At 51.5% G+C, this 12,521-nt stretch overlaps 1 protein-coding gene across 1 annotated transcript in view; it reads right to left on the minus strand.

Annotated features, from left to right (window-relative positions):
- The window catches only part of GRIK4 (glutamate ionotropic receptor kainate type subunit 4), a 309,408-nt gene extending 299,198 nt beyond the window's left edge, over positions 1 to 10,210 (minus strand). The window contains exon 1 of the mRNA XM_057748949.1: positions 10,129 to 10,210. Within this exon, the coding sequence (XP_057604932.1) occupies positions 10,129 to 10,210 (82 nt within the window). The remainder of the gene's footprint in view (positions 1 to 10,128) is intronic.
- Between the last annotated feature and the right edge of the window lie 2,311 nt (positions 10,211 to 12,521).

Consider the following 12,521-nt stretch of genomic DNA (forward strand, 5'->3'; position numbering starts at 1 on the left):
CCAAGACTCATTTTGATGCTGAGTCATTAACCTGCTGGCTTAGACTTCCTCAGAGTGGGATGGAGATTAGCCTCGGGACCTCGGGTTTGCTGCAGGGATCAGAGAACCTGGGGACAGGAAGCCAGCAGGGCCACTGCACTGTCCTCAGCAAGGCACACTTGTTAAGAACTGCTTTTGTGTCAAGAGAAACCATCATCATCTCTGCCTTCTAACAACTTTCAAATCTGAGGTTCCTTTGAGACCTCCCTTGGGTGTGCATCATCTACTCATTCGGTAGACATTCAGTGAGCACCTTCTGTATACCAGGCACTGCCTTACATGCTGGGGAAACAGCAGAGAACAAAACAAAGGGCTTTGCCTGATAGGAGGACTCAGGTAATAAATGAATAGATCCCAGTTTGTCAGATGGTGACAAGTGCTATAGAAAAAACAAAGCAAGGAAGAGAGAGAGAGAAATGGCGGGCAGGGCATGACCTACAGGAAGTGAGAGCATCAACCATGCAGACATCTAGGGGAAGACTGTTCTAGGCAGAGGGAACACCAAGGAAGCCGGGGGGCGGGGCTGGTGTGGTGTGAGCAAGAGGCAGGGTGATGAGAGAGGAGAACAAATGGTAACAGAACAGTGAGGCAGATTGGGGAGGGCCCCGTGGGAGGGACCCCATAAGGGCTCTTTCTCTTCCTCTGACCCGAGACGAGATGAGAAGGCATCAGAGGAGTTGAGCAGAGGACTGACATGACTCAACTCACATTTTAAAAGAATCATCCTTGCTGCCATTTTGAAAAACAAAAGTGACAGCAAAAGAAAAGCAGAGAAACTAGTAGGAAAGCTTTGCAGTGATCCAGGGGAGAGAGAATACCGTCTTGGAACAGGAAAGCCACGGAGAAGGTGGCCAGCAGTGGCTGGGTTCTGGATACACTTAGAAAGTGAAGCAAACAGGATTTGCTGATGGGGAGGATATGGGATGTCAGAGAAAGACGGGCTCAAGCATGACTCCAAGGGTTGGGACCTAAGTCCAAATGGATAGAATGGCATTACCAAGTATAAAACGGGGGAGGCGGTAGGAGAAGTGGGCTTAGAGGGGAACATCAGTAGGTTGAGTTTGGACACGTCAAGTTTGAGTTTCTCTTAGGCATCCAAGAGGGGATGAGGTGTGTAAGTCTGGAGTTATGGGGAGAGCTCAGGGTTGGAGATGAGATTGGAGAGTCATAAGCATCAAAAGCCATGAAACTGGATGAGATGACTAGGGAGTGGGTGGAGAGAGAAGAGGTCTAAGGACCAAACACTGGGGCACATCCGTATTCAGAGATCGGAGATACGAGGAGGAATCGGCAAAGGAGACTGAGAGCCAGTGAGGGAGGGCAAGAACCAATATGGAGTCAGACCCAGAAGCCAAGAGAAAGAAGTGTTTCAAGGAAGAGGGAGTACAAGGCTATGTCAAATGCTGCCAGTGAAAAGAGGCCTGGGGACAGATGACTGCATGAGGCCATGGCGGCACCAGGGGCGGAGGTGAAAATCTCATGGGAGGGAGTCCTATTGACTGGGTAAGAGAGGAGAGGAAATGGAGACGGCTTTGCCTAACAATTACTTTGCAGAGTTTCTCTGCAATGGGAAGGAGAGAAATAGGGGATTAGCTGAAGAAGGATGTGGGGCTGAGGGAGGTTTTTAAGATGGGAGATCACTCAGATATACTAGTCAGTAGTGGGGACCATTACCCCAGTGTGAAAAGCCCACGACACTGGAAAGGTAGAGAAGATAGAGCCCAATCTCTCAGGACATTCTTAAGCTTGTGGGACAGATGGAGTTCAAATAAGGTTTTTAAAATATTTGTAAAAACAGGCTGGAGACAGTGCAACCCACATGTGACTGGGTCAGCATGTGTACCTCTTGCACTCTGAGAATTCTGGAAGTAAAAGCTTTCCAAACCAGGTGCAGATTCTCGGCTCTTAGAAAGAGGTGAATTTAAAGCACGGTTTAGAAAAAGGGGAGAGACAGCATTTGGTGGAGGAGTGGAGAAGTGTGCTCCAGGCAGGGGAAGGCTAAGAGATGCCAGCAGTGCCATTCCCAATAACAGGTGTCACTTTCCCAGCACTTACTACACGCCTGACACTGTTCTAAGTGCTTTCTAGGTAGTCATTCATCGAGTTCTCATAAAAACATGAGGTAGCAACTACTGTCATCCATGCTACAGATAAAATAAATTGAAGCAACAAAAAATTAAGTTCTTGCCCAAGGTCACACAACTAGGAAAGGGTGGTGCTCAGATTCAAACCCAGGCAGTCTGGTTAGAGCCCAGGCTCTGTTCCCGAGCCAACGCCAGTGCTACGTGGAACACATCAGGCTCCGTGGTGTCCCCTTGCTCTCCAGACCCCGATCAGCTTGGAATAGCCATGGAAGGCACCTGGGTGAGTCAGGGCAGACGGGGCTGAGGCAAGAGGGTGACACATGAGGGACCCTCTCATGGCTGCCCCAGGTGGTCACCCACCCCCAGTTACATACGTTGGCTTTCCTCCTGAGTCTAGCACAGTGACGCTGCCTCCCGGCCAGGGGCTGGGCAGGGCCCTCCTACGCACCTGCTGAGCCCAGACTGCATGAGCTGGCTCTGCCCTCTGCACCACGCCCCTCATGGGTGTGGGCTTCAGGGGTACCCAACCCACCACCCGCTGATGGGCCCCTAACTCAGCTCAACGGGAAGAAACACACACCAACAGGACACAGAAGGGCTGCTGGGCGGCCCGACAGCTCTCTGCAACCCCCGTCCAGCCGCTATGGAACGTGCGCCCCCGCGTCCAGACTAAGGAGAGCTGAGTGTGACCGCTGTCTTGCCTGCAGCCAAGCTGCGAGGCTGCGAATGGGACTGCAGTCTTCACCGAGGCACACGTGTGTCTCCCGCCCACTCGGGCTCGCACACACTCAGGCACTTGCTGAGAGCTGGCAGCAGCCTCTGTGCTTCTCTGACTCCTCAGGTGACCACAGGGAGAAAAGAAACACCCAGACGGGTCTACACCAACCAAGTAAGAAGAATCAGTAGGGCTTCACATCTTATCCGGCTTAAGCAACTGTGGCTGAATGAGGTCATGGCTTAAATCAGGCAGATGGCCGCCTCCATTCTAAGCTCTGGTGAAGGCTAATAATGAGAAGACAATGATCACGGGCTGTCTCCCTAGCAGTATGAGAACAGACCCAAGGCTAAAGTACTCTAGCACAGGAGCCCAGCTTGGAAGGGGTCCTGGAGGCACCAGGTGCAACCCTCGCCGGGGCTGAACTCTCTGTCCAGCCCCGCTACGGCCACCTTCAGCTGTGGGGACCGCAGTATCAGAACAGCCCATTCCATCTGTCAGATAAACATTTTTTTAACATCAAACCCAAATCTCTCTCCATAATCTTCACCTCCCCCTGCAACAAACCAACCCCTACCTGCCCCCCCAAAAAAATAGAGCTTGCTAATGACTCACTCCCCAACCCAAGACTCTCGTAAACCACTTCACAGAGCTGGAGACGGGTTTTTGAAATTCTGACAAAATGTCACCATGCCAGTTCTCTCAAATCATGTGTCTCTCTGCCAGGTAGGGCTTCATCTAGCAGGGCAGAAGATACTGGGGTCAGCACATGTGTGGAGGGGCAAAATGAGAGCCCAGGGAAACCAGGACATTCTAGCATCAATGAACACAGGCAGCCATGTACCAACATTATTTGGAAAGCAGCTCTGTGATCTAGGGCTTTTAGTTAGGGAACAACAGCCTCCTCCCTTCTTTCCAATACCCCTGCTTACTGGGACCTTTCCCAGTTTCCTCCGGGAGATTCACCATGATATGTGTAAGAAAACATAATGTTCCCTGCCACCACCTGCCTGTTCTCTTTAGCTCAGCCTGATTTCGTGAGGTTCAGGGAGTCGGCACACTGGCCTGTGGTGGCTTTCAGTCATCCATCAAGAATGTACTGCCAGGACTTCCCTGGGGTCCAGTGGTTAGGACTCTGTGCTTCCACTGCAGGGGGCATGGGTTCAACCCCTGGTCATGGAACTAAGATCCACAAGGTGCATGGCCAAAAGAAAAAGAGAATGTACTGCCAACAGGCTATTCAGGACTCCACCACCTCGGCTGTCCTCTGACTTGACTCAATAGGCCCTCTTTGTCCCCTCCTGAGAAATGTCCTCTCCTCTCTCTTTACTTTTGAGGCTACCACTCCCCTTCATGCGACCTTGGGTAAGCCACAAATTCTGTGACCCTCAGGCTCCTCTTCCACAAGATGTGTTTACATCTACCTGCCTTGCAGGTTGTTGGGGAAACTGAATTAACACGTGTAAGAACATGTTATACACTGTAAACCGTGGCACCAATGTCACCAGGCATCTGGGATTCAGGAGTCCTGGCACTGACACAGTGGCCTTTGCCAACTCACTTTGCCTGTTGGGACCCCAGTTTTTCTCATCTGTAAAATAGAGCACCTAGGCCTAATCCATCCCTTACTTCTCAGTGGAAGAGACTATGGCTGGAGGCTATAGTTCACAAATGGGTTCTGGAAAGGTTGAGAGGGAAGATAAACGTCCTGAAAGTATCCAGCGTGGTGCTCCTGGCAGAAGACCAAGCCACAGGCGAAGACAGATGACTCCACACAGCACACTGGCCTGGACGCCTTTCTAGCTGCAGCCAAGCCTCAGCATCCCTCGGAAGGTGTGGTGGGAACAGCGGTGTGGCAGGAAGGAGAGGAGAGACAGCCTCATGAGAGCACGCATGCAGGCAGACGCCTTCGCGGACTGTTTTTGGCAAAATATTTACTCTCCTAAATACATAATTTGTACATTTATTGTTAAATAAAATTAGTTGGCATTTTTGAGCACTGACCACATCTGGGAGAAGAGAAATTTGAAAACGGACAGGCCGGTTCAAGATTCAAAACTTGCCATTAGCTACTTCATCCAGCAAACATTTCCAAGGTACCTCTATGGGCCAGGCACTGTGCTAGACCCAGGAATACAGACATAATAAGAAGCACACAGACCTCTTAAGGTGTTTGCCAGGGGAGGGAATCTGTGTCCCAGCAAGCTTTGTACACGATTCCCTCTCTAGATGACAGATGAAGGAGAAAGTCATCAATTTCTATTTGTCACTAATGTGAAAGACCAACTGATTGCTTCTATGGGTGACTCAATTTGGAAAAGAGATGAAGAGTTACACACTGATCAAAATTTCATAAATCACATCGTGTGATCACATCATATGGTCACATTATGAAGGGGAGCCCACAACTCAAAAGCCCCACAGTGAGTCCTCTGCAACGCACAGAATTCTATTGGTATATTTGGATCTTGGTGTGTCCGATACATTTAATACATAGCAGAAAAGGATAAGAAAACCAGTGCTTCTTATTCCTCCCCCTTGCCTCTCCCAGTTCTCTTATTATTTTCATCTTCATAATCTTTGAATGTTCTATGTTTAACATTCTCTCTGCAGGACTTGGAGCTCATTGAGGGAAACCACCTCCGTAAAAAATGGGAGTTGTAAAGTGCTTGGGGTCCTAGTAAGACAGAGTGTCAAATAAATCCAAGCTCTTGTTGCTTCACCTCACAGGGAAATCTTAAACAAGAAAGAGATTCAATTGCTACAATAACCTGCTGATGTCTAGTGCTGCCCATGCTGAGCAGGACCCTGTACCACCCTGAGCGAGCCTCTCAAATCCCCAGGCCTCAGTTTCCTCATCTGTCTGATGGACTTTGTCTGAGCCCTTAGGAAATTACCTGGGAGCAAAAGAATCAAAAAACAACAAGAGACTATAGACGCAATAATGATTCCATCTTTCAATTCCTTTACCAGAGAGAACACAATATATTTGATGTGACTGCTGTGATAATGGGATATCCCAAATGTCTCCAGGGGTGTAAAGTTGCAGTAGAGCAAAGCAAGAAAGAGACGCTTTGGAGACAGACAGGTTCTGAATTTTAGTCTCTGTGCGACCTTAGACAAGTTATTTAAACTCCCCGAGCCTCTGTTTCTTCATCCATAACATCAGATCATTAATTCTAACGTGAAGATTGCCTGAAATATGTGAAACACCTCTCACAGTGCCTAGCAGAGAGTGAGGTCTTTCCAAGTGAGAATTATTAGGGGATTATTCTTATTTAGTACCGTGTACCCAGTGCTTGGCACATAGCACTCAGTAAATACCTGTTGAGGGGATTAATGAATGAATAGCTGAATCCCTGTTTTTACCATTATAGCCAAAACTTGCCTTAGAACCCAATCAGGACTTCCAGCCCATTCCTCTTCTCTAAGTAAGACAGAGAGATGGACATTTTCTCTTTCTCCTCCTCCTCCTCCTTTTTCTTCTACTTCCTCCAATAAGTCTGCCTCTTTAAGCACAGGTAAGACCAGAAGAAACTTTAAAACAATGATTCTGAACATGTCCTTGGGGAACCACAACGTGCAAGGGCCATGGACTCAACCACCCACCCATTCATTGAGCTTGTGTGATACGCTTGCATACATCAAGTGTCAGGATGTGTGTCACATGGTCGCGCTCCCTTGGAATTCAAAATCTGGTGGGAAAATGTCATAATAATGAGAGCACGATCCAGTAAGTGGGGGGCAGGGGAATGAGAGAATGGTTGAAAAAAGATGACCTGTCCCTGGAGGGACAGGGTGATACTGAGCAAGAACTTTGCAGAGGAAGAGCTATTTAAACCAATGACGTTGGTGATGGAAAAGGAGGAGGAGGAGGAGGAGGAGGAAGAGGCGAAGGATCGGAGGTGGGGAAGAGGAAGAGGAGAAGAAGTCGTTGTTTTCCAGGCAGAGAAGATGGAATCTGAGCAAGAGCTCTACAGGCACAGGAGAGGGATGGGAAAAGCCCAGAGTAAACCTCCCTAGTACATGGTATATTTGGTTAACAGTGACTGGTTGTGTGGCTGAAATAAGAGGCCAGAGAAGGAGTAACAAGAGGCAGGCCAGAAAGCCCAGCGTTCATTTAACTGACAAATACTTACTGAGTTCCTAATGTGTTTGGGGGCGAGGCTAACATTTGCTAATGTCAGAAATGGGATTGGGGAAAACTATAAGAGACAATGACCTTCACCTGCTACTGAAGGTGACTCTGCTTCGCCAGTGGCTTAGGGAGCTCATTGATGGGTGGAGAGAGCACTGCAAGACGAGTCAAGGAGACCAGGCTCTAGGGCTGACTGCCACCAGCCCCACCCCCTGCTTGCTGTGTGACCTTGGCCAAATTGCCACCCCCTCTGGGCCTCCCTCCTCATGTGAAATAAGCAGGTTGGAAAACAGGATCCATAGAATCCTTTATGGTTCTAAGATATAATGATGATCCCTTTAAGTAATGGAGGGCGGAAGAGATGGTGGGGGTGGTCTTCTCGGGGCATTTATTAACTTGCGGCTCCCACAGTCATCACTCAGAGGACCCAGAGGGACAGAAGCAAAATCAAAAGACATTTTCAGAAGATAGACGACCGAAGGGAGCTGACACATGTGTGAGAGTTTGGGGAATTTATGCGGGCAGCCTCACCATCATAAATAAAATCCCTTTCTCTTACTCAAAACCTCATTCGGGGGGTAAACACTGGACACTGTAATAGACAATGTGGCTGCATCTCCCGCCCTGTGCCTCACTTGAATGAAAAACAGCAGTCCCAAGGCAGAGTGATGGGCTTCCCACCTCTTTACAAACATCCGTGTTGTCACCAGCAGACAAGCGCGGCTGGGGATGGAGCAGGCGGGGCCATTTATCTCCGAGATTCCTGGTCCCTTCCTGTAGCCTCGCTCTCACAGCTGTCTACTCTGAGGCTGGGGGTTGGGGAGGAACCCCAGAAGAACCAAACGTGGCGAGAAGTGACCCCTGGGAAGGAGGGAAGGAGCAGCAGCCCCTCCCTTTCCCGAGAGCCTCTGGAGGACCTGGGGGACCCGGCGCCGTCAACGCTGGTCCAGCCCATCTGCCTGGAAGGCTGCCTGCCGCTCAGCACGGCTACTTGTGTTTTCTTGACCTACTTCTCCTCCCATCCCTGCCCTACTCCAGATCCCCTCTGGAGTCTGTGTAATTAGCACCTTTCCATCCATAAAGCTCCTGGCTCCCAGGATAACCAAGGAGACAGCAAAACAAGCCCTGGCATTGCTGTTTTGGTTTTTCTTTACTTTCCTCTCTCTTTGTTGGCTTCACTCTGCTTCCCGGCCTCTGCAGGAGATTCGGCCCGGTCTGACCTTGCCAGCCAGCGGGGCCCCTGGCTGGAAATCAGCTGGATGTGGCCTGGCGTGAATCAGAACGAGCGCCAGCAGAGCGGACGGAACTGGACAAGCATTGTTCCAAGAGTGGGGACGGCAGCTCGAGGGTCTCTTTGAAGCCCTCCACTGTCGCACAGCAGGCCAGACTGGGAGCTGTCAGCTCCACTTTCTGCCTCCCTCCTGGGGAACAAGTGTCAGGAGAGCCGAGGCCATGAGGCGCTGCCGATTTCGGCTCAGTCCCTCTCTGCTTCCCATTAGCGACGAATGGAAATTGATGGGTTACCACTTTGTCCACTCGTTTAGAGGAGGAGAACACCTCACAGCACATGCTGAATAACTGCAGGCATCTTATAAATTAAGCGTCTTACGGATATGAACCGTTTTGCATTGCTGCTAAGCAGAATTAAATTAGGTTTTGAGGTTTCAGTAGACGTGAATGGGGAAGAGGGAGGGAAGATTTTGTTTTTAATTCCTCTTTTCAAGTATGCAGAGTGGTGAGCTGAGGGCAGGATGAGGGGCAGGACTGAGTCACTGGTCCTCGTTTCTGATTCCAATCAGCTGCTGCTGGATATGCATGGAGAAACGTGCCCGTGTGCCCACGACAAAGCACGGAGCAACTAGGGGACCTGCGGCTTGGCCTCTGGCCTGTGATGCCTGACCTTGCCAGGGACTCCTGAGCACCCACCACCACCATCACGCCAACCTCTGGGACCTTAGGACCAGTCCTAAACACAAGTAGAGGAGTGAAGGAGCTTTAGGCCAAGTCCCTGGGATCCTGCACCACGATCTTCACTCTAAATTAGCCTCCAACCCTTCCAGGTTCAAGTTTAGGGTCTAGGATCCTGCCTCATAGTATCCACTTTCCCCCTCCCCACCCCAGTCTGAGCAGAGGGGCCTCAGGTGGGCACCTGTCTGGATAACTTGCCTGGTGTTTGGGTCCCTGTAGGGCTGTTGCCTGGCCTTGCCCAGGAGTCCTGCTGTTGGACCGATCTTCTTGTGACCAACACAGCTGCCTGGATTCCTCACTGCTGTGCCCCACCTGTCTGTCCACACTGACTGCCTTCCCCCATACACATGTATACACCCCAATTCCTGACACCCCACATCTGTCCCAGGTCATCAGATGACCACAGAGTGTCTGCTGGACTGGACTGTGTCTCCTTGTCTCTGCAGCTGGGGCCGTGTCCCCAAGACCCAGATTGGCAGTGCCCCAGCCTGCAGTTGAGGAGCTCTGCTCAGTCTTGGAGGTGTTGGGGGGGCAGAGGAGGCAGTTGATTTCTCAGGCACTCCTGGACCCCAGAAAGAGCCAAGCATCCCACCAGGCACGGGGATGCTGATGGGGGCGGTGGCAGCAGTGCCTGCCCACACCTATAACGGGCACCCCCATGGCAGCAAGGACAAGGGAGAGAGCTGGTGGACACACATCACTGAAGTGCCCCTGTCCTTCCTCCCCAGAACCAGGCCAGGGCAAGCAGACACCAGGGCAAAGGCCCTGCCAAGCAGCCAGGCCAGGGGCACCAAGAACACGTCATCTGAACACACCCTCCAGGAAGCCTTCTTGGATTGATCAGAGGAGAGAAGAGATGAGCTCTGCTCTGCTCTCCAGCCCTGGATCTGGAAGTCCCACGACCATTCCCAGCCTCCTTCACCTACAGCTGTGAGCGGCTGAGGCCATCGCAGACGCTACAGGTACTTATCGGCATCTTTACTCTCGTCACAAGAAGAGCTGGGCAGCTGGAGCAGATCGTAGCTGTGAGCCTGTCGGCTGCCCCCCACCCCCCCCACCCCTGCCCCAGCCAAACACAGGAGGTCAGCGTGCAGGGTCAGGCGGCCCCTGCGGACACCTGGGGTGTGGGAGGGGCATCGCCCGGTGCCGGGCTGCCCCCAGGGTGCCCTCGGGGCAGCGCTTACCGATCCTCAGGGAGTGCGGACTGCAGGCGACCATCACGAGCCACGCGGGAAGCAGCACCAAAGGCGCCGAGACGCGGGGCATCTTCTATTAATCCTCATGGAGCCCTCTGCTGGTCTGGGCATGACATAACTCTGCGGGAGAGCGAGGGCGCGTGTCAGTCAGCGTCCTAGGCCCCTGCTGGGAGCCACCCCACCAGCCCAGTGGCCAGAGCCACCACCCAGACAGCCTCTGTAGGGAGGACCGAACACTCCCTCCACGCATCACTGTGCCTGTGGGGGAGCTCCCGGCTGGCTCCAGGCCTCTGTCTTTCCTCCCTCTGCCCAGGCTCACGGAAGCCTCAGGTTCTAAAGCCATCCCCTACCCCCAATCCCATCAAATCAGGGGCAGGTGGGTGTGACTGTGGTTGAACGATTCATAGGGCTCCACTTTTTTAAAAAATGTCTAATTGGGGATGGAAGGCTTCATCTGCTCTTAAAAATAGGAGCCATGGGTGAGCAGAAGAGGAGGGGTTGGGAAAGTTAAGCCTCTGTCCCAGACACAGTGCACACCCTGCTCTCTGGGGAGGGGCGGGGTTCCAGTCCAGCTCTTCCACTTGCCAGTTGGGTGGCCTCTCTCCGTCACTCAGCTCCGTTTCCCCTCGGGTAGACCTGGCATAACAGCATGTGCCTGGACGGGTTGAGCTGAGGCAGAGGAGAACACAGGAGAGGCCTGGCCTAGAGCAGGGGCTACACAAACATCAGCTCCTCCCTGGCCCAGATGGGAGAGGTCACTTCTCAGCAAATACAGAGGGCAGAAGTGCACATCCCAGGTCATCAGCTGGTTTCCACATCTGCAGAAAATTAACCCCTCCCCATCCTTCCTCCACCAGCCCCTCTCCCTCCTGAGGCTGGAGTCAAAGTCAGAACCTTGGAGGGGGCTGCCTCCCTCTGAAGGCAGCATGGGTGATGTCCCTCCCTGAGACCTCCTGTCACCATGAGATCAGAGTCTGCAGGCCGCCAGCCCTGCCCCATCCCTGGGGTGAGGGTGGGGCTGGTGAACACCCGAATATGCTAAACCCGGGTCACCCTTGATTAGGACACTAGTATTAAAGGGATTCATCCCCCCACCTCCAGACAGACAATCCAATAGAAAAACAGGCAAAAGACTAGAACAGACACTTCACTAACAGCTATATCCAAAGTTCTTGGAGCACACTTGGAAAGGTACTCAGGAAAATGCAATTTTAAACTGCAATAAGATATCACTACAGGACTCCCTAGGTTGTGCAGTGATTAAGAACCCACCTGCCAATGCAGGGGAAACGGGTTTGATCCCTGATCCAGGAAGATCCCACATGCCGTGGAGCAACTAACCTCGTGCGCCTGTGAGCCACAACTAGAGAAGCCACCACAACGAGGAGCCCGTGCACCACAGTGAAGAGTAGCCTCCACTCTCCACAGCTAGAGAAAGCCCGTGTGCAGCAACGAAGATCCAATGCAGCCAATTAATTAAATTAATTAATTAAATTTTAAAAAAGATATCCCTATACACCCACCAGAAACTTAAAACAAAAAGATACTATCAAGGGTTAGGAAAGATGTGGAATAACTAGAACTCTCCTACCGTGTCCGTGGGAATGTAAACTGATGTAACTGTTGTAGAAAACTGGTCTATTAGAGCTTTACACACACCCTAAGGCCCAGCAACTCCACAGTAGGCATTTCCAATAGAAATGCCTGTGTACACTCACCAAAGACATCCTGTAATGTTCACAGCAGCACTCTTCGGATTTCCCCAAACTGGAAACTACCCAAATGTCCAACAGCAGAATGGAGAAACATCGTGTCCATTCACACAATGGAATATTTTACGGAAATGAAAATGACCAACCAACTCCACGCACCGGTGTGGATGAATCTCACAAACGTAAGGTTGAGTGGAAGAAACCAGGCACCAAAGAGTATTTACGGTATGATTCCATCTATGAGAAGTACAAAAGCAGACAAAACCATTGTGTGCTGTAAGAAGTCCAGTTAGTGCTGATCCCCGCAGGCGGGTGGTGACTAGAAGGGGACAGGGGGTTCTTCCAGGGGTGCGGGCGATGTCCTGTTTCTTATTCCAGGTGCGGAGCAAAGTGTACTCAGTTTGTGAAATCTCGCTGAGCTGTACATATCCGATGATAATGTTCACGTTTCCGCATCCCTTAGTAAAGATTTTGTTTTATAACATCCCCCTTCCGCGTAGAAGCTCAGTATTGCAGCCTGACCCAGCACCGCACAGCTTTCTGCACACAACTGGTCCCTCTGCCTGGAGCGTGCTCCCCTCCCCCCACCCCCGCCATGTGCCCGAATCCCGTGCCTCTCTACCCCCTCCCAGCAGCCTCTGGTGCTGGGCTCAGGGCCCGCCTCTCAAG

The sequence above is a fragment of the Hippopotamus amphibius genome, chromosome 9 (genome assembly GCF_030028045.1).
Source record: "Hippopotamus amphibius kiboko isolate mHipAmp2 chromosome 9, mHipAmp2.hap2, whole genome shotgun sequence".
Lineage (NCBI taxonomy): Eukaryota > Metazoa > Chordata > Mammalia > Artiodactyla > Hippopotamidae > Hippopotamus > Hippopotamus amphibius.